Source organism: Strix aluco, chromosome 23 (genome assembly GCF_031877795.1).
Source record: "Strix aluco isolate bStrAlu1 chromosome 23, bStrAlu1.hap1, whole genome shotgun sequence".
Lineage (NCBI taxonomy): Eukaryota > Metazoa > Chordata > Aves > Strigiformes > Strigidae > Strix > Strix aluco.
The window spans coordinates 1,301,551-1,323,363 of NC_133953.1; the positions used below are offsets into that span (position 1 = coordinate 1,301,551).

Consider the following 21,813-nt stretch of genomic DNA (forward strand, 5'->3'; position numbering starts at 1 on the left):
AGAGAGGAGTCGTCCCCACGCTGCCTTCAGACAGCTCGTCCGCAGCCTGCCCGTCCCTTCGCAAAGCCTCGGAGAAGAGCTTTAGCTAATCAAGCGGCAGCATCTCTAATCAGCTTGATGCACTCCCTTGCTAACCTGCTTCCTAATAAGAAAATGGTGGATGGGAGGGGAGCGGGGGGGGATCGGAGTAAAATCCAGTCCATAAATACCCTGCTGGGTGAGACAGAGGAAGACAATTGGCCAGCTCCGTCCCCAGCGCGGCTCTGTTTGTCGAAATGATTTACTGCAAACACCGTGCTGGCGACGGGCAGAGACGACCCGACAACTCTGAGGACGGGAGATAGGGGAGCCCGGCACACGCACAGCACAATCTCAGCGAGTCACTGGGAGGGAATGCATCCGGCTCAATTCATTAGGACTGATAGCTCCCTCAATGGGCCTGAATAATTGATGGCCTGGAGAAGCTTTTAAGATGTTCTGTGCGCTCGGAAGACCGAGAATATTATTTTTTTAAAAGCTAACACACAGAGAAAAACATTGGTGAAGGTGATCTGAGCAAAGGTTAGATGTTTTAATACGTTATGTTTACACCGTAAATCCTTGCTCCGTCACTTGTAACGGGAAATGGATATGGTGTGGCTCGGGGCGGCTGCAGGTGTGCCAGCGGGACCCGGGAGCCGTTCCCAAGGGCGGCAGCAGCGGGAGCCGGGCTCCCATCGGCATCACGTTCACCGGGCTTGGCCATGGAGTCCCCTGCGTGACGCCTCCTGCCTCCGTCCCGCAGCAGGGACGGCCCCACCACAGCTGGGGTGGCCTCTCCCCCCGCTCACCTTTCACTGTGACATGGACACTCTGGCTGATGGAGAGCTGGGGCTGGATCAGCACGCTGCACAGATACTCCCCTTCATCCATGCCCTTCTGGACGTCCATCAGCTTCAGGGTCCCGTTCTCAAAGACCACTTGGCGGTGGTTATCGGGCAGCAGCAAAGCGTCCTTGTACCACTTGATGGAGTAGTACGGGTACCCGATCACCCTGCAGTTGATGAAAGTGTCCCTACCCGCCACCGCCGTTATGTTCTTCATTGCTCGGATGCTTGGGGGACCTACATATTCGGGAGGAAGGAAGAGGCAGGCTAGGTTAATTCCGAAGGGCAGTGTGGCTGCATGCAGATCTGCTGCTATTTCAGAGCGAGCTTCCCAGGCAAAGGCGGTAATCAGAGCGGTTGGGCCCCCGCCCGGTGTGGGGTGGGGAGCATGCCTGGGCGTTGGGAAAGCCGCTGGTGGGCTGCAGCCTCTGGCTAGAGCTGCTCGCACGCGCCTGCAGCGGCGCAGCCACGAAGCAGGGCCGCGGCCCTCGACTGCGGCCACGCTCCGGCAAATCCCACCCCGCTCGTGCAGGTGCAATCTCAGTGCTGAGGGAGCAGAGCCCGCAGACACCGCGGCTGCTCCTCGGACGAGGCAGGACGATGCCGGGAAGCGCAGTGTGTTTGTGCCACGGGAACCGTGGCCACCCAGTGCGGCTCCTCCAGCAGCGCCTGCGGCCCCGGGGAGTGCTCCCCCACGTCACAGCCGCTCCCCGTCTCTCTCAGAAGGAACCTGCCTGTGTTGTGCCAAATGGCTTTGACAAGAGCTGCTATGTGAACCCGACTTCCATTGGCAAACGTATTTCACCTCCCCTAAAACACACCTTCCTGAGCCTCCCATGGGCAACCCGAGTGCTGCTGAAAAACCAGACGGCCACCAGCTTGTGGCTGGCTCTCGTGCTGCCTTCGGGACTGGGAGAACGCTGCAAGTGAGTCTTTCAACAAGAGGTTTCATGCATCAATAATTACATTGTTCTCCTGGCTGCTGCATAAAATAGCAAAGTAACCTAAAGCTCAACCCTCTCTTGACTCCTCATCCTAAGGGCGTAGCAGGGTAACAGCTTAAGGGACACTCGGGATAAGCTGATGGATGGTGTTTCTCATACTGGGACGCCTTTAGGAAGGAAGCGGGAAAAAAGAAATGAGCATCTCGCTCTGTGGCTGTCTCTTGGGTCTGTCTGAGGAACTCGCTCTGTTCCAGGGCAAAAAAAGCCCGAATCTCTTATCTGGTGACAGCCCATCAAGAGCTGAGAGAGGGGTAAGAGGGAGACAGGGAAACGTCCTCACTGGAAATGCTGCTCTGGCTTCTCACAGCTGAGGGATGAACTTGCTCCAAATTTAGAAGTAAATGGCAGCAAAATTCAGACTCTCCTGGGATCCCAGCCAAAAAGCCACTAGATCCATTTCAAACCTGAGACGCAGACAAACACAGCCCTTCAACCCTCTTTCTTGGTAGACAAATAAATGCTACCTTGTCTCCATCTCACTCCCACCTATAAGCCCAGAAGCTTTAATTGGTGATTATTAATGGGCAGGGGCTTATCCCATACCCTGTGCCCGAAAGCGCTCCCTGTAACACACCGAGCAACATGCTCCAGCCGTAATAACACGGCGATTAACGCGGCCATGGCTTTTAGCAGACAAAGAAAACACAGACATGACAAATCAAAGCTCATTTTCCACAATTTCACGTGCTGCCTCATCATCATTTGTCATGTAGATCCCTGCGCCGGCGGGCGTGCTCGCTGCCAGGGAGCCGGGCTCCCGCCGGGACCGGGGGGCGGGTGGGAGAGCACGGGGGGCCCGGGATGTTTCCGTGCCTGCCGCCACCTTCTCCGTGCGGGGGGTCCCTTGGGGAGGGGTTTGCCCATCCTACGCAGTGCCGAGGCATGGGCTCGACGGGGCAAGAGCGGACCCCAACGGGGCAAGCCAGCACTGCCCTTTTGCCCCTGCAAGGCCAAGCTCCCGCTCTGCGAGACCGCGGGAGCTCTGTGTGGGTTGTTAAACACTGTGCTTCAAGTGGTGGGGAGGCTCAACCCCGTGGGCAGGTGCGGGGAGCGTGGGGAAGGGCGTCGGGGCAGCCCAGGAGACCAGCAAGAGGAGGGGGAGGCAAGGAGGAGCCGTCGGCCAGGGAACAGAACAAAACCAAAAGCCCAGTAAAAGTCCTATTCTGATATTTAAAAGTAGACAGGCACCTCTTACGTTTATTCGCGCTTGGTATTCGGCGCTGCCCACCGAGTTCCGCGCGGTGCACCGGTACACGCCGCCATCCTTGATCTGCGGGCTGGTGACGTTCATGTGGCTGACGGTGGTGCCGTCCGACATGGTGTACTGGTTGGTGCGGTGCCCGCTGTCCCGCGGGATGGGCTCGTCGTCCAGCGCCCAGGTGACGGTCGGCGGGGGGGCCCCCTTGGCGGCACACATCAGGGAGAACTGCTCCCCGGGGTTGACCACCTTCTCGCTGAAGGAGGAGACGATGCGGGGGGTCCCATCTGGGGGGCACCCAGCGGGAGGGGGGTCAGGGAGCGGCAGCCACAGGCAGCAGCAGTCACCCGCTGGCAGGACGGCTTCCAGCTCCCCTCGGCTCAGCCGGGAGAGGAGCCCTTGTCAGCAACACGCGCGGCCGCGCCGGCATCCTGGCACTGAGGGGGTGAGGGGATGCACCGCTGGACCCAGGCGTCGGCTCAAGGGGACACCTGGCCTGGCAGAGCCCACCCCTCCTCCAGGCATCCAGCGACCCGCACTGCAGAGGGGACACCCAGGGGCGGGGGACAGGCAGGTCAGCCCTTAGTTTGGTCCTTCCCCATCCTGGCCGTGTTGTGTCCCGTAGCGGCTCGCAGACACGTGCGCAGCCCAGGGAGCGGGCCAGGAGCAGCCTGGCCCCAGGACCCCCCACCCCAGCGGGTCTCACCACCCTCCAGCCATGCGCAAAGCAACCCGGTGCACCCCGGGGGTGCCCCTGCCCCGAGGAAGCCAGCTCACCCTCCAGTGTGATGATGGAGAAGTCCTGTGCCGTCTGGGACTTGCGGGTGGCAAAGCACTGGTAGGCCCCGGAGTGGCTCTTCTGCGCGGCCGTGATGAGGAGGGTCTCGTTGCTGATGCCGCGGATGGAGATGTAGTCATCCACCACCACGAGGTCCGTGTTGCGGTACCAGCGGATGACGTACTCGGGGGACCCGCTGAGGGCACAAGAGAGGATGACGGTGCTGCCGATGCCTGTTTTGAGCTTCTTTGGTGTGAGGGTCACACGCAGAGGGTCTGTGCGAGAAAGGGCGAGAGCAGGCGAGGCGTTGGCGGTGCCGGGCAGCACAGCAGGACGCGCCTCGTCATTCCTCTGCCTTTCCTGCCTGCAAGCGCCAGCCTGACTACCTGACTACATGTAAAATGTCCCTGCGCCGTCCTTGCTGCCAACAGTCCTCGCTTTTAACATCCACCCCAGGCCCCAGCAGGGGTGCTGGCACTGGTGGGGAGGCAGCAGGACGGCTGGAGAAGACATGGTCACTGTGATGGGGACAGTACTGAGCTGGAGACGTGCCAGCACGGCTCCCGGCAGGCTGCCGGTGCCCGGTCAGCGTGTGCTTGCCACGGTGCTGCTCCAGGTAAGGCAGGCACGGTGCGTGCCGGCATCCCGTGAAGGGAGGAACCCCCAGGAACAAAGCACATGATAAATACTTGGCCTGTCTAGACGGTATTTACTGTTTGGCTGGAGCTTATTTTTATGTAAATCAACAAAACGAAGCGCAGAGGCACCTAACGTAAAAACCGACATAGCCATCCAGCAATTTACATCCCCCGGCACCGCTCTGAATTTTCACGCCGCCCCTCTCCCTGCCCCGACTGAAGCGGTAAATCAGGGGACGGCTGCAGACGTGCTGCTGCAGCACGATAAACCTCCTGCCAGCGCCCCGAGCGCCACATCGGACACGCTGCGACGCAAGGCAGCGGCTTCCAGCCTTCGACGTGCTGAAATACGAGGTTTGTAATTTATACAGCTACAGGAAACCTTGGAGGCTTTACGTTTCTAAAGGCTTTATGTTTAAGGCAGCAGCAGGACAGGAGCCTCCCCGCCGCCGTGGCCCGCTCCTCCCCACCGGCTCTCACCTATGACTGTGAGGGTCCCCGTGACCTCTGCGGACCCAAAGGTGTTGGTCACCTCGCAGATGTAGGTCCCGCTGTCCTCCACACGCAGGTCGCTGATGGTCAGGCCCGTGATGCGCTTGGCCCAGCGGCCGTCGGCGGGGAGTGGGCGCCCGTCCTTGATCCACCTGACGGCCGGGTTGGGGTAGCCCGAGGCGATGCAGGGCAGCTCCACCGGCCGGCCCGCCTTCACCTCCCGGGACTGGAAGCTGTCTAGCATCGTGGGGATGGACTCCGCCGGGTCTGCGGAGGAGAGGGAACAGGCTCACCCGGTGAAGGGGCGGTGGTGGCGAGGCTTCTCCCCACAGGGATGCCAGGAGAGCCCTGGCACAGCGACACCGGTACCACTGTGCCCCCACGGCATCCGCCGGGACAGAGCAGCTTGCCCCGGCCTCTGGAGCCGGCGGCTCTGCCGGGCACGAGCACAGGGCACCCGCCATGTCCTCTGCCAGGCATGGGGGGGCCTGTCCCACCCGGGACAAACGGCCTGGCCCACGCTGGCTGGGGCAGCAGGCTTGCGGGGAGGTGGGAGGAAAATGCATCTTACTAGCTGATGGGACGAATAAACTCAGCGCCAGAGGAATTACTCAAGGTGACACCTAATTGGTGCAAAATACACAAATTCTGTGGCACATTTCAAAATTTACAAGCAAAGAGGCCCATCAGGCAGCTGGGAAAGGAGAAAATTAATCACCAAGTCTCAGGCGTGAAATTAAATTCCAGGGGAAAGAAACCTCTTTCATTACTCCCAAGCAGAAGTAAAACGCCGCGACGTGTAAATAATGACAGCGACCAGGAGGGGACTGGGCCAGATCGAACGCGCACGGAGAGGGGCCGATACACCCAGCGGCTGCCCGCGCAGGATGGCCACGGGTGGGACTCGGGACCCGCAGGTCTCTAAGAGGCTCGGGCACAGTCAGACAAGGCCCATGTTGGAGCCCTGCTCTGCGCTCTGCGGGGTTGAGCGAGGAGCTCGCACGGGAGCCACAGCCTGCGCACCTGAGGAGGGAAAAAGCACATGGCAGAAAGCCGGCACGCCACAGCCGTGGCAGGAGCAGCGATGTGGCTGAGAGTCGGGCGAACTCCCTCCCGAGCGGAGTAATTTGGGCAGCGAGCGGCGCCGGGAGCGCCCCAAGACACCCGGCACTCCGGACTGCACTGCCTCCGCTGCAGTATCGCTTGCACGTGCGTCACATCGCGTCAGGCTGCTCACATCGCGGGCTGTCACATCGCATCGCCTCACGCCCCGTCGCCTCTCGCTCGGGGTGCCACGCAGCGCTGCCGCCCGCCGCGGCCAGCTCGGGGGGGGCTGCGTGCTCGGGGGCGCATGCAAGGCAGCGCCGACTCCCTGCACAGCCCCGACGGGACCCACCCCGTGCCAGGGCGTCCCCTCGCCGCCGGGACGGGAGGTAGTGGTGCTGCCGCTCCCTCCTGCACCCTGGGAAGGCACAGGCAGGGCTGGACACCCGCAGGGGCGCTGGAGCCACGCCGGGCCTGCAGGATGGGCGCCCCTCGCCAGCATCGCCCGTGGCTACGTGCTCACCTGAGACTGAGAGCCTGGCTCCATTGCTCTGCCGCGTCTCCCCGCTGTACTTGTGCTTGGTGATACACCGGTAGGTGGACAAGGCATCTTCCTTCTGCACGTCCGATATGTACAAACCTCCGTATGAAGTAATAAAAAACCTATTTTCTGGAGACACAAAGGGAAGAGAAGGGTGAGCGAGCCAGCCCAGACCTGGCACATCACCTCCCAGGCTCTTGGCACCTGGGTCAGGCAGAGCCCCCACACTCCAGGCAGGCACTGGAGTCGCTGGCCAGAACCATGCAGGTAAAGCGGCTCCTTCCCTACCTCCTGCACCCCGACAGCACCAGGGTCTGCGGCTTCACCTTCAGGGGCTGAAGTTTGAGGCAGGCTGGTGAAGTCGGGCCAAACATGAGCGGCAGCGCTTGCCACAGCAGCCTTGTGTGTGCAACAGCAGCACGTGGGTGTGTAACAGCAGCCCCCACGTTGGCAGGCAAAGCCTGCCTCCCTCCGGCACTCATCCTGCCACAAACGCGCCCGCCCAGGCCCGAAGGTGGGCTCGGGGTGTCTGTGCGCGCACCTGCTCTCCCCGGAGCTCGGACGCAGGGCGTTTGGGTAGACTCTGCAGCTGCAGAGGGTGAGCAGAGCGTGTGACACGACGCTCCGCTGCACCGCCACGTCGCTGCGCACCACATAGCAACGCGGCAATTAAAAGCGAACCCATCCCGCTGAGTTAATAATTAGCTTAACTTGCTTAGAAGTGTGTGAAAACAAATAAGGGCTGGAGCGGCTCTTTGAGCCCCCGGAGGAGGATGGCAGGAGAGCGGGCAGGGCCACACAGTCCCGGGCAGCGCTGCCGGGGCAGCCCCCTCCGGCCGGCGGTTTGGGAGCCTGGTGCAGGCAGGGAAGGAAGCCTTCACCTCGCTCCTGAAGCTGGCCTGACCCCTATAATTCCTCATCAATAATAGTTGTTGACACGAAGAACTGTGACACAATTTAATGGCTATGTGGAGAGCGGAGTAAGCAGAGGCACCGGCGAGAAGCTCCCTGCCTGCCCGGAAACCCCTTTACCCTGCCCATGGCCCGTGCTAACCCTGACAGCAAATCTTCAACCCCCATCTCTGGGGGGCCTTTGGGGCTTATTCCAGTACCAGCCGCCACGGAGGCTCAGCTGGGTCGGGGTGGTCCATCTGCTCGGTTGCCAGCCAAACCAGCCCCTACCAAACGCAGGGAAGCAGAAGGTAATCAGTAGAGCAGAATGCTCGGAGTTGAAACCCTCAAACCTGGTCTTTAAATCAGCAATAGCTGCAAATGGCCTCTTCAAGTCCTGCACCATGCCTGGTAAACCAGGGTCTAGCTGGCGTGACCAGTCAAATGTTTTTTCTTCCAGCACCTTTTGGAGGCACCTGGATATTGTCAGTTTTGGTGGAGGGAAGTGCCCTGGTCAAACCCCGAAGCGCAGGGGAAACCCAAGCAGCGTACAGGACGAGAGGTGCCGGCCCCAGAGCAGCCTGGCTCCCCGCTCCTGGGGCAGGACCGCAGAAGCCTTTCCCTGCGAGCGCTTGAGGTGACAGAGTGGCAGAAAACAGGGCTCTTCCCCCAGGGAGCACGTCCCTGGCACGCGCCAAGGCGGTGGCACCCCGAGCTCTGCGGGCACTACCCCCTTTTCCAGCTGCAGCTTAGCTCGATCTGCACAACTGAGCACGAGGGACTCTAAACGGCAAAGAAATAGCAAGTTGAAAAGGCGAGCCTTGCCATGGTTAGCAGGAGGCGCAGGCAACTGCCAGGCCAGCAGCCATGCCAGGGTGGCCACCCCACGCCTCCAGCAAGCCACAGCCCCCCCAGCACAGCAGCATCATGGGACCCGTGTCCCTGTCCCCTCTGGGAGGGCTCAGGGGCTCCCCAGCCAGAACCTCAGGCGCGGTTTTGTCTCCACACTCCAGCACGGCAACGCCACCGCAGCCGCACCAGTATGCAACTGGGACCAGATGCGCAGCAGCAGGAGCCTCGTGCTCTGCAACACCGAGGGATTTGCACAAACCTCCGTAAAAGGGAAGGGGGGAGCGGTCCCGCAAGCGCGCTGAAATAACATGCAAATCAAACATTAATTTTTCATCTCCCATCAAACCAGTAAGGGAAGAATATTGGCTGCACTGGAAGGTGAGACGGGGGGAGGCAGTTTCCATGGTAACGGGGGCCGTATTTTGCAAAGTGCTCGGCAGCCCCAACTGCCCCCCCCTCCCCAGGCACTCACGCACGTCGTGCATGGTTACCCGCAGCCGTCTGCGGACGCGCTGCGCTGCTCCTCTGGAAACAAAAGCCCTGCAAGAGCCGGAGCGGCGCACGAGGCGGCAGTGGAGGAGCCGAGAGCAGCGGTGCTGTGGGCCCCCAGCCCCCGGGCCAGCAGCGCAGGGCCCACCCGAGCCACACTCCTGTGAGTGGTGAGGTCAAGGGGAGCGGAGCCCCAGGCTCCTGCCCGGGCAGCTGGAGAGGCCGAGGAGAGCGACGGGCAGGAGCGGGCAGGGCAAGGGCACCACCAGCCCCCCCGGCCCACCAGAGCTCCCCAGCACCCACAGCTCCCACGTCCCACATCAAGCCTCCGAGACGGGCTCCAGCCAGAGTGTCAGAAGCGTCTGCCCCCTTGCAAGCCACAGCTTTCAAGACGCCGTTACATGAAACATAAGGCCTACGCAGCCCAGCAGCGCAGGTTCCTTTTTTTCTTTTTTTCAAAAAAGGGGCAAATAACTCAGTCGAGGAGCGCTACGCTGGTTCAAGGGAGAGATGCAGGGCAATAATTGATGTAAACGGCTCCGACAGACCTCACTGAAGTGACTTATTGCCGAGTTTGCTAGGGAGATTAACGTCGAAGGTCGCCGAATAAAATCAGATCTTTCTGCCTGCCAGGAGGTGGAAAAGCTTTACGGGAAGCAGAGGATTAAGTACGTCGGTAGCCAGACTGCAGCGATGTGCCTCTCATAACTCTTCCAGCTGGACCTGAGCTGCTGCCATTGGAAACGCCTCGCCACAGCCCCCCGCATCCCCCTCGCACCCCCCTGCAAGAGGGGAGTGGGGCAGGCAAGAGCCACGCCAGCCCCTGACTTGCCCCTCACCAGGCAACAGCACGAGGGTGAGGGGAGGCTCTCCTGCGTGGCCAGCGTTAGGAGGGGCTCTCGCTGCATATGCTGCTACCAAAATCCTCTCCCGCATCCAGCTGCCTGTGGTGGCCACAAAACTCCAGCGTCAGTCCCAAGGGCCTTCCAATTGCAAGAGAAAAATTACAGTCGATACAGGTTACCAGCTACTGCTCTATCCAATAGAGATTTATAAAAACAATGGGGTCAGGGCTTCAGGAGAGAGCACATTTTATAGTTCGTAAGACTAATGAGATAACTTTCCCTTGGTACCGCTAGAGAATCAATAGGTGCCAGCATTTATGAATTAGCCATACTTTGAGAATATGCATCCCGAGGCATCCCGGACAAATCCAATAACCGCTCGGTGCTATTTCTGGCCACGTTTAAAGCGACAAATGCCTCCCCGGGGCGAAGGCATGGAGGGGGAAGCCCCAAAGAACAAAGCCTGGGATTTGCCGCTGCTGCTGGAGCGGCTTCAGCTGCTGCTCCAGGATGCCCTTAGCCCGGCCTGGGGCTCGCCCGGGCACAAGGAGCCCCCCTGGGATAGGCCACTGCTACCCAACCCCGTGGCACAGCACAGCACAGCTCGCCCAGCTCTCTGCCGGCTGCCTCGCAGGCACCTCCCTGCCCACGATGGCCGAGCAGCGGGACATGGTGCCCAGCCGGGGCGGGGGACATGGGGCAGGGGAACGGGCTGGCCCCAGAGCTGCCTTTCACCCCGGCAGGCCGAGCCCAGCTCGGTGCCACTGCAAATGCCAAGAGCAGAGCGGGCCTGGGCCAGGCACCGAGATTAAAGACCCATCCAGCCGTCCCCAAGACGTTAAAGAGGAACCGCGACTCCAGCCCGATGCAAATTTAATAAGAGCCGCACGATATCTGACAGATTTATTTACATGTTTGCCTGCAGTCAGGCTCCCAGGGGAGGTGTACGGCGACTGCTGCTCCCCAGACCTCGCAGAGGCAGCACGTCTCTCCCACGCGGCACAGCCAAGCGTTCCCACCTTGAAGTTTCATGGGCATCTGTGGCACAGCCGACGCCAGCGGAGCAAGGGGCTCGGGCGGGCACTAAGGGCTCCTCCTCCTCCTCAGCCCTTCACCTGGAGAGCACCGTGCCCCAGAAACCTCATCCCTAGAAACTGCGGTAGCTGCGTCCGCAGCAGCCCCTGCCGTGCTGTGTCCTGGGGAGGGCACAGTGCAGGCAGCTGCCTGTTCCTGGGGCCTGCCCGCGCTGCCCTTTCCCATGGGGAGCTGCCTGCAGCCCACTGCCTGCTCCTGCGGGCACTGGAGGCATCACCGGGAGCCTCCCCACACAGACCTAGAGACCCAGAAATTATCGCGGCCCCGACGCAAGCCCATTCCCAGGCGGCCGCGGGCAGGAGCGGGCAGGCACAGGCAGGAACGCCGGCCACACGCCTGCTGCTGGAGGCTGTGGAGCCAGAGAGGGGGAAACAGCAGAGGAGGGGTGGAAGTCAGGGAGTCGTGACGGGCTTTCCGCCTCCCTTCCTTAATCTCCTTTATAAGCATGGCTCCATCTCCTCCCGTTACAGGATTAACGCCCATCTCTCATTCTCCTCTTGCAACAAGGTTTTATTTCTAATTACACTGTAATAAAACCGGGCGCACTCCCAGGGCTTCTTCCAAATGACTTGTCGACACTCGGTGAGATTGGCTCCTGCTCGGGCCCGTTTCCGGAGCCTCTGCCTGACGTTCATTAGGCATGCATGAGGGAGAGCTTTTAAGAATGGAATTACATTTAAATGGCTTTTCTGAGAGGGAGAGATGAAACAAAAAGAGAGAGAGAAGCAAAAAGCAGCAAGGTTTAAAAGGAGGATGTCATTGTCACCTCCCTGTCGCGCGGGGCAGCCGCGGTGCCAGGTCCCCGCTCGCGGGCGCAGGGCAGGGATGAGCCCTCTGCCCCCTGGGATCACACAGGGCCTGCCCTCCCTCCGCTCCTCTCCCCCCGGCAGCACTCGGCAGCAGCTCCTTTGCCGGTGAATCGGCTCCTCACGCTTTACAGGATTAACCTGCAGAACCCCAGGCTGCCGGCGACAAGTCAACAAACGCAAAAGGAAACACCGTGGGGATTTTCTCAGTGTCGAGTTTGGCTCTGACCACCAGATTTACGGCCTGGAGAGAGCCAGTGGCTGCGCAAACACCCTCCGCAAACAACCGTGGAGAGGAGTTACCCGCAGCCCGCGGCTGGCAGCCGCTGGATTTCAGCTCCTGCCCAGGATGTGGCTCTGCAGCCGGTGTTCATGAAGGTGCCCGGGCCCTCTCCTCGCCTCAAGCACGGCAGTTGGGGCACACAGCACCCAGCATCTCCACGCTGCCCTGTGGAGACGGGGTACCAGGATGTGGGGTCTCCGCTGCTGCGGGGGGCTCCAGGATGGGGCATCGCCATGGCCAAGAGGCACCTGCGGCAGCTGCTGCGGTTGCAGCCAGGTTTAGCTGCAGAAACAGCCTCTGGAGCCAGGGATTGTCTTGGAGGGGCTTAGGAAAACAAATACGGGATCGGTAGAATCCGATACCGGCAGCCGGAATCCTCCTGCCTACAGCCTGCGGCTCGCACGCGTGGCACGCCGGGAGCGCCGCGGCCAGACCCAGCCCTCGCCAGCTGCTCAGGTGCCATCCCCACCGCAAAAACTAATCACCAGCAGCCTGACAAATAGTTTCCAACGAAGCAGAGGAAGTTAATCTGTTCATGGACACTCACAGCACAGGGAGCGAAAGACGGTGAATAAATCAGTGCCCTCGCGAGGAAGCTGCCGGGTGGGAAGCCCTGGGAAAGCTCCCCCGCACAGTGCCCTGCTCTCCCTGCCCGAAAGCACGCGGCATCCCCCAAAACCTTACACTCCACGTAACAATTAGCATCTCTGCCGCTTGACTCTCAGTGCAGTGGCTTTACCAGCTGCATTTCTCTCTCTCTGGGCAATGAAGGCATAAGAGGAAGTTCCAGTTTTGCGCGTGGGAAGCTTTGCGGAAGGGAAAGCAAGAGGCTGCATTTTAGAGCTGTGAATGCAATCCAGGTAGGTGCTTAAGGAATCGCCAACGTTAATCCCATTTCAGCTGAGAAAATGGCAAACTTTGCGGTTGCTGTACTGTTTTGGAGGGGTGTCGTGGCCACCGCGCTCTGAGCAGTGGGTCCGGGCCTCCTCCTTCCCCCCTTGCTCGCCCGCAGCGTGCACTTGCCGCTACCCAGAGGCCACTTCCCAGATGTGGGCTCCCAAGTTGGCAAACTTGGGAAAACAGATGTTAGGAAAGATCTCTTTCTACAAAGTCCCTTGGAAGGAAGGTATCCTGCAGGGCTGCTAGGAGTTATTAAATCAAGAGTAATTATTTATCAAAGGGTCAGTCTGGCAAGTCATTCTCCTACAAGTAAATCCAGAGCTACGCTACGCACAGAACGGGATTCATACAGGCACAAACGAGAGCAGAGTTGGCCTCTCCAAGTTTTAATCTGCCTCTGAGTCACCGGAGCCTTTTGGGGCGCATGCAGCGAAAATGAGGAGTGTTTAGGGACGCTTTCATTTGTTTGTGTTCCTTGCTTTGAAAACATGCGCTTCCACCGAAACAAACTGAGGGGGAGGAGGAGGAATTCCCCGGGGGGATCAGCTCTGCCGGCCGGACCCAGGGCCAGGCTGGGCATTGCCCACAGAGCGGCCCCAGCACTGCCTGCCCCCTGCACCAGGCGTGCCGGCGCTGTCAAGGAACGAGGAGGAATTAATCTCCCGAGGTGGTCCGGAGCTGTCTAATACCAGCAGAAAATTACAGAACAGGATGAAGAGCATTACAGAATGAATAGGAGGGGACTAGAGATTTCCATGGCTAATCCTGTTAACAAGACAATTTCTTATCAAACTCATTATGTGGCAGAAAGCGGAGGGGGGGAGGGAGGGAGGGGCTGGGAAGGGAGGCTGGGGAAGGGGGGAAGGAAAGGGGACGCCAGGCAAAAGGCATCCCCGCGCACGTCCAGCCCCGGGGCTGGCAGGAGAGCACCGCGGCTCCCCGAGCCCAGCCCGCGCCGCCGCACCTCCGTACTGCACGCGTCGCTTCAGCGAGAATTGTATTTCTATTTCCAAGGAGAGCTAAATATTACTGGAGTGACATTTACCACAAAATAGTGCCGTCTGCTTCAGATGTATTACTGCTCCTCTCCCAGCGCTGAGCTGCAGCGGGTAGAGATTACGGCAGGCATAAAAAAAATATAAAATCCATCGAGTTAACACTCATTTCAAAAAATGATTTTTCTAGCGTAATTTTTTTTTAACCTCCTATTACGCCGAGCCTCGTTTTCCAGGCGGGAGCAAACCGCGAGGCTGAACGTGTGCCTGGGCGGCAGCAGCAGAGCCTTCGGTGGGGCTGGGGCTCGGGCTCAGCCCTGCGCGAGCGAAGCTGAGCAGCCCAGCACGGCCAACCGCCGCCGCCAATTAGCCATTCCTGAAAAACGTTCCTCACCAGCCCCTCCACCTCCTGCCCCCGAGAGTCGTAGGGGCTTCGCTGCGACTTTGTGCGCGGTGGTTAATTTTGGGTTTAATTTGCTATTTAAAAAACCGCGGAACTAGTCAGATTTCATGCTAATGAGAAGAGAATCTGGATCGAGGACTGTGCAAAAATTTGCATCTCAAAGAGGAAAACAGGAAGTCGCTAAGAAAGGAAAATCCACCACCGAGGTAGCGTGTATGGCCATAATTAGGCTAATGCTGCCTCTGTTCTGTCAGCTCATTTCCATCAGCCCCAGGGTAACAGGGACAACAGGCTCCTTCACCACCCTCGCTGCAGCACCGCCACGCGTTTCCCGGCCGTGGCCCCTGGCCCCAGCGCGAGGGATGCCATGAGCCAGGCTGGCAGCGCGGGGTGAAGCGCGGCGTGGGGAGCGCGGCGTGGGGAGCGCGGCGGCCCCGCTCCCCTGGGAAGGAGGGCTTGCAAGAAAGGACGCGCATCTGGAGAGTCTTCCCCAAAGGTAGCGCCGACGCCCTGGGTGCGTGCGCCCGCCCGAAGGAAGCAAACATCGCAGCACCCTCATGTTCTCCTAGTCACAACGTCCCCGTAACTACGCTCCCCCCAGCACGGCCCCGCGGGTGCCCAGCCCCAGCCTGCCCAGCCCAAGGTCACAGTGAACACACAGCTCTGCCCGGCCACAAACACGGCACCGGTTCCTGCCCCAGCCCACCCGCCCGGGCACCGGCCGCTGAGCAGGAACCGGCGGCACAGAACAAGCGATTGTTGCCCCCCCGTTTTGAGAGAGGCCGATTTGCAGTTTTTCATCAATTTTCCTCTGATTTTTTTAATTGGGTTTTGTTGCCGCTGCGGACATTTACTGTACAAACAATTCCAAATAGCTCTAACCAAGGTATTTGCTCATAAAAATCCATCACAAATGCTGAGAATGACAGAAATGGAAAATGCCTAATGAAAACAAAGGGGAAAACAACAGGTACTTCAGTCCTTTGCCATCCATCAACAACCTTGGGTTATTAAAAATACGGGAGGGAAAAAAATCCTCACATCTGCAATCAAATCTTGAGAAATCTTGAAAAGACAAATACCCGCACAGGAAGAAATTCTTTGCCCCCACTTCAGTCTGCAGGAGTTTCACCATAATTATAATAAGAGTAAGGCTGCTGGATAACACGAGAATTATTTTCCCCACTTACATTGTCAAATGATCATTTTGCCCTGCAGTGAAATCTCAATAATTATCATGCCGAACCATGAAAGAACAAAGAAATAAAAAAAGCGGTGTTTTCTTCCAGGGAGCTGGGGGGAGGGGGGAGAACCGTGATCGCAGGACTGCAAGTGCGTCCTTTCTCTAATTATCGTTTCCAGGGCTGCGCATCTCTCACCCGAGTGGTACGAAACCCTCGATTGCCCTTCTCGGCGGCAGGAGCAGGCGGGCGAGCGCCCCGATAGCCCCGTTGGACGGAGGAGCAGGCACCCCCACGTCAGCCCCCCGAGAGCAGCCCGAGCCCCCCAGCTCGGTGGGGACCCCCTGCGCAGGCTGCCAGGGGCTCGGCCACGGGCCGGGGCAGCGGCGGCTGCACATCGCCACGGCCAGCCCTGCCTTCGCACCCATTCCAACACCGCCCGCCCCTCGCGGGGGAAAAGCGAGGGAAATAAGAGAGAAAGGGGACAAAAAGCGGCAGGGGGGGGAGGTAAGGAGGCGAACAAGAAAAACAAGACGACAGAACGCTTGCTCCACAGCCCTCGGCTAAATTACAAACCAGTTTACTGAGGTGGAAAGCTGCAGTGAGCTGAGGAGGAATATGTGGAAACCATCTGCAGATTTAAAAATAATCTATTTTACGATCACCCTCGAACATATTCTTTTGCAGAAACCAAATAGGATTTGTTGTTGTTGTTTTGTGCAAACTGTTAGGGAAAAATTACTGGAAACATGCAGGGGGTTTTGCCTTCTTGAGTACTGAGAGGCTAAATATGCCCTTCCTTATGTTTAGAATAGTAACAGTCATCTTAAAATTAACTTGGTCTGCATCAGAGCTTAAAAACAGTTGCAATTCAGAGCCTGCAGAAAGCAGGACAAACCTGCACTGGGATATCTAGCGCTTCTCGCTGACAGATGTCTTCCTACATACAGTAAATATAGGTCGTCTTTTCCTACCCAGAGAACTGTAGATCTTAATTAACCAGGCCACTAGCAGCATATGTAATGATTTTTTGCAGCTTGCTAAGTAAACCTTCCCTTGATCAGACGGAGGGAAAATCAGCTGCGTGCGCGAGGGAACCCTCTCCCGACCCGACGGCCTCGCTCCAGCCGCAGCCAGCTGGGCAAACCTCGCGCTGCGGCTCCGGTCATTATTTCACGCTATGAAATCTGCCTAACGAGATCAGGAGGCTGCGGAGTCACACGGCCGCCCTTACCGCCGGGTGCAGCCGACGGCCTTACCCCGGCCTAGCCCAAAGCTCGGCTTTACCAACGGCAGCCAGAGGCGGTTATTAAGCTTTGCAGACTAAACCACGCTCCTCCTTGTAAACCACTTCTGGATTAAATTATCTCCAGGCTCAGAGAGCCAGAGACAAATGAGCTAATGAAATTCATGCTGCATTATGATAAAGTCGTGCCGAGCCCTCGGCAGAGGGGCACTTGGTGCTGGGATGGGCGAGGGCGAGCGGCAGCACCCATCGCTCTTGGGCGCCGGATCCCTACACGAATGCATTGGCAAAGCAAGCGCGCCGCCCGCAGTGCCTCCTCCAGCCGGGCTGTGCCGTGGGGACAGAGCCTGGGCCAGCCGCTGCTCTGCCCCACTGCCGCCGTCCTTGCAGAGGAGGCAAAGAGCCGGGTGAAGTTTTAGAGGACAGCAGCTACGCACCACCTGACCGAGGGCATCCAGCAAGTGCCCAGCCTTCAACCCCCGTCTTCACATACAGGATGCTCCGAACCCGATAGCTGGTCGTCACAGAGCCCCTGGGTTAGAGGGGAGGGAGCGCAGAGCCCGAGCACGCACCCGGGACCCTCTACAGATGATGTTTCTGTAGCCAGACACACCCCTGGCAGCGCAAGGTTTAGGCACAGCGTAAACACCCTCCATGCAAAGGCCAAACTTTGATGCTGGGGACACTCTGGCTCTCTAGAAAATGGAGCAAGAAGCTCCTGGAGCCTGTGGGGGAAGTCTCGAGGCCAGAAAGCTCCCTCTGCAACACGGAAAACTGCCTCAGAGCTGCAAATCGCTGCCCTGCACCAGGCTTAAATGAATCCTGCTGAAGCCAAGACCTTGTTTTGATCTGGTGAGAAAAGCCGAAAGCCTCACCAAAGGAATTCCTGTTGCCTAAAACTCGGGAGTAAAGCTCAATGCTCCCACGCTGCCGTTGGCTGCCACGGTCCCACGTGTCCATGCAGACACGCGCGGTGCATCCCCTCCTCCCCTCCCTACTACTCACTGGGGGAAGAAAAAAAAAAATCAGCGAATGCGACTCAAACAAAGAGCAGAACTTCCTCCCCGCTCATTAGCGCTGGAAAAGCAACAGAAAAAGAATCCCCAGGACATAACCTCCTCTTCAGCTCTGAAGCCTGAATGGCTCAGTGACGGTGGTTGGGTTTATTCTTTGCCTTTCACCTGGCTCAGGGAGTTGGTCTGCAGGTTTTTATGCAGAAGGCACAGCCAGGAGCCCGTGCCAGCGAGGGCACCCCCAAACCCCCCAGCCTGTGTGCTGGGTCTGCGAAAGCACGTCCTGGGGCAGCAGGGTCCTGCCCACGAGTCCCTCCCACAGGCACAGCCCCATCGCCGCCCGGCCTCGAGGGCTGGCGGCAGCTCGAGGAGGCACCCAGCCACCCTCCCTGGCCTGCGCACACTCCCACCCCTCCCTCCCTCTCACCCACCCCTCCGGAGTGGGCGACTCTGGAGAGAAACCACCTCTCCTCGCCTTCCCTGCAGCCAGGAGCGCTGACGGTGGGAGAGGAGGAGGGTGCTGGGGGGCATCACCGGCCCTCGCCTCCCGTCCGCTCCCCCGGCACCGCCGCTCCCTGCTGGCAGCCACCCTGGGGACTGAAGCGCGGGTTAACTGCACCATCTCTTTGGAAGGGGCAGAGAAGGGAGAAATGTCTCTGTGGGAAAGGCCACCAGTGGGTTGCCACGAGCCCTCCTCCACCCACCCACCTTCCAGGGCTGCAAAGGTTCAGCCTTTCAGCTGCGAAGGTTCAGACTTGGGGAGCCGCACGCTTTGACGGGGCACCACCCTTGTGCTGCCTTAGCGTCGCTCCCCCAGCACTGCTACGGCACAAATTTGCTGAAAAGCGTCTCTGCCACACGTGGGGGCTGCAGTGACGGCAGCACGGCCGGGAGGAGGAGCAGCCCCGTCCTGCACAGCACACGAGCCGCCGCATCTTATCAATAATTATTAAGACAAGGCAAATGTATGTTGACCTAGTTAGAGGTCCAAGAACAAAACGGTCATGGTGGCTTTGTTCACAACCCGGCAGTTCTGGCGGAGATGGGCCTGTCCGGCTGCTGCGGGAGCCTCAGCAGCAGCAGCACCCGCACCCCGCGAGGCACAGCAGCACCCGAAGCACCGTGGGGCGGCGGCAGCACGCCAAGCGTGCCCTGATCCTCACCGCGCCTGCGCCCAGCCCTGCTCCTGCCGCGCACCCCAGGAGAGGAGCCTGCACGTCAGCGGGCGAGCACGTTGCCAGGGGAGGCTGGAAGAATGCTGGTACCTGCTCATGTAGCAGAATTTCTCTGTGAATTTGGCACCTGGGCTGTAAGCGACTGCTACGCCGAGCAGAGCGGGCTGACTCAGAGCGCTCGCCCAACAGCCCTCGGAGCCGGAGCAGAGGTGCCGGCCCTGCAAACCAGGACGGCGCGAATGAGCTGCAGCCGAGCTGTAATCCCGCTGGAGAGGTCTCCACCGGCACCGAGGAGCAGAGCGCGCTACCAGGGCCACCCGGCCGTTAGTGCTGTCAACGTATTTAGCTGTTCTCACAGGGCAGCGGCTTGCACAAAGACACGTACTTGAGTGCTGCCTTGTCTCCTTCAGCAGGGCTGCCGCGCCGGAGGGCCGCCTGCTCCCTTGCCCTGTGAGCGGGTCCCTCTTCTCTGAGAAGAAAAGCAGCTCACCGGCTGTTCTGCCGTGACGCCGAGCGGGCCTGGTGAGCGGAGTGCCAAGGAGTGACCCCAGGAGCCGGGCATGCGCCAGGACCACGCTGCCCTTTGGCAGAGCTGGACAGGGGGGATGCGGCAGCAGGGGCAGGAGGAGCTGAGGCGCCCGGGCCCACACTCGCTGCACACCCCCCTCCTGCCACCGCTCTCCAGGACCCAGCCTTGTCTGGTTGGAGATGGCAACGTGCCCGCCAAGTCTTGGCCCAGTGCTGTTGGCTCTTTATCAGCCCTCTAGACACCTCTTAAAACCCCGGCTGATAAGCCTGGCCAGGTAGCACAGACTTACGGCAAGTAACAACCGGGGCAGGGCTATCACAGCAGCTTGCCAACACCATCACACTCCTCTGCGAGGCATTTAGTTTGGGGGGCTGGGGAGGACACCCCTGGGCTCTCGAAAGTGGGACCCCAGGGTCATGGACCTCAACTGGGAGAGCAGTGATAGAGAGGGATGGCCCTGGCAGGCAGCTCCCTCGAGCCAGGGTGCTGAGGCAGCACTACGGCAAGCGGAGCATCTGCGAGGTGGGGGGACGTGGCCCCGCAGCCATACGCAGCCCCAAGTTATCCAAGAGTCCAAGAAACGCCCCAGCGGGTCAGAGCGATGCTCCCTCTGCCCAGGCAGCAGCCAGAGTAGGCGCTGCTCCAGGAGGGCACGTGAGCACGGGCACGGCCACAGCCCGCCTCCCCCCCTCACATCAGGGACATGAGTGGGGACACCCCCACCTGGTCTTTTGAGTAACCAACCGCTTATGGCTCCGCTGCACATGGACAGGTCTGATCAATCCCTCCCAACCCAGCAACAGGATCCGCGGCCACAAAGCTGCCAGCACGGGCCCTTTTGGTGAAAGTGATCCCCTCCTGGCGTTGGGGAGTCCTGCTGCTCGAGCACTGGGGAGGCGGGGAGTAACAGTTTATGCTTCAAAAACGGTACACAAATACTCCAGACAGTTCAAAACCAGATCAGAAAAATTATTCAGTCCTGGAAGAATCAGTCAGACGTTGTGGGATGCAGCGCAGTCCCTGCGCCCATCTGCGAGCGGTGCCTTGGTCACCACAGACACGGAGAAGAGATCCCGTGTCCTCCTGACAGTGGCCCAACAGTATCCCCGGCCTGGGAGTGCAACTTAGGAAATTCAACCCTGAAATAAGATGCAATTTCCCAGCAACAAGTAACGAGATGCTGGGGCAGCCTGCCAGGACTGCGAGTGGACTCCACATGGCTCGAAGTCTTTAAATGCGATGAGATTTCGTTACGACATGCTTTCAGATGCCCTCTGAGCACCTGGGGGCAGAAGGGGGCTGGGTGGTGATGCCCTGGCCCACCACAGCTCCGGCTTTAGCCTGGGGGCAGTGGGGAGCAGCACACACACGAGGGCTGCCCCCACCCCAGCATCGCCACCTGGTTGCCCATTATTTTTGAAAAACACACTCGCTCCAGGAGTGGAACGGCTGTTTGTCACCACCACGGCACAGAGACACACGAAAACCCCCCCGCGCCCACCCTGTGCCCCGCTCAGTTTGGGGTGTTCAGCTCCTGGGAGCTGGGACCCCATAACTCACCAATGACCCAGGTGTGACCAGCTCCGTCTCGCTCACCCACCACACGCGTGTGTACACACACATGGAGCTTTATCCGAGACCTGAGCTCGTTCTGTCCTGCTCCTGCCTCCAATTTGCTCCCCTGCAGGGACATTCAGGATGAATCCCTTCATCCCGGGCAACCTGACAGGCTCTCGGGAGGTGCCCATCCCCACCCCTGCCAGGCCGGAGCATCGCTTGGGGCAAGGGAGTCGAGGACAGCACAGATGCTGTCGTCACCAGCCGGGGGGGACACCTTGGCCACTGGCCTTGTGCCCGAGGCTCCCTCCTGCTCTACACGGTTCAGCGGTGCCTTTACAGCATTTGTTGTGCCAGGACAGCCCGAGGCCTCTGCGTCAGCTTCAGCAGCCGCGGCTGCCACGGAGAGAGGGCAGCTTGCACCAGGAAGCCACCACCGCTGGGTCACCCCAGGAGGGCAGATGCAGAAGAGAGTCACGGACATGGGGGTGCAAAGGGACAGCCCATGGCACAGGATGGAGAATGCCTCCCCGGATGGCACGCCACGTCCGGCCTCGTGTGCAGCCCCAAAGCAACAGACAGCGGGGTGCTCCCCTCTGCTTGGCGAAAGACTCCCACTACTGGGGCCCCCCCCGAACACAGCCTTTCTGTCTAGGGCAGGGACCCAGATCTCATCCCTCCCCAAGCTGGGAACGCTCGCACTCCAGCCCTGGTCCAGCCCCTGCCCAGGTCCCTCTGCCCCTGCAGCACCGCAGCCAGATCTCGCCTCCAAAAAGCCTTTCCAAGCTGGCAGGATAGGAATTATCCATCCCTTTCAGCTGCTCTCCAAGCCCCGCTGGCCACCGCTCCCAGCAGCTGCTGCCTCGCCACACGCCCCTGACGCTGCGCCGGGGCGGTTTTGGGAGCAAGAAGGGGCAATCGCAGCATCCCTACACAGCCACACAAGGAGGCTCCTCATCCCCGAGCGACACGGAAGGCGACGTGAATTCAGC

At 59.7% G+C, this 21,813-nt stretch overlaps 1 protein-coding gene across 7 annotated transcripts in view; it reads right to left on the reverse strand.

Annotated features, from left to right (window-relative positions):
* The window catches only part of DSCAML1 (DS cell adhesion molecule like 1), a 104,355-nt gene that overhangs the window by 22,840 nt on the left and 59,702 nt on the right, over positions 1 to 21,813 (reverse strand). For 6 of the 7 annotated variants that reach the window (XR_012626230.1, XR_012626229.1, XM_074848890.1 and 3 more), the window contains exons 4-8: positions 6,544 to 6,690; positions 4,965 to 5,243; positions 3,846 to 4,121; positions 3,059 to 3,355; positions 831 to 1,103 (exon numbers count right to left, since the gene is read on the reverse strand). Coding sequence is in view for 4 of the 7 variants with exons in the window: in XM_074848890.1 (XP_074704991.1) it covers positions 831 to 1,103; positions 3,059 to 3,355; positions 3,846 to 4,121; positions 4,965 to 5,243; positions 6,544 to 6,690 (1,272 nt within the window). In the remaining 3 variants the exon portion in view is untranslated. The remainder of the gene's footprint in view (positions 1 to 830; positions 1,104 to 3,058; positions 3,356 to 3,845; positions 4,122 to 4,964; positions 5,244 to 6,543; positions 6,691 to 21,813) is intronic. The other variant, XR_012626231.1, reaches the window with a different exon arrangement.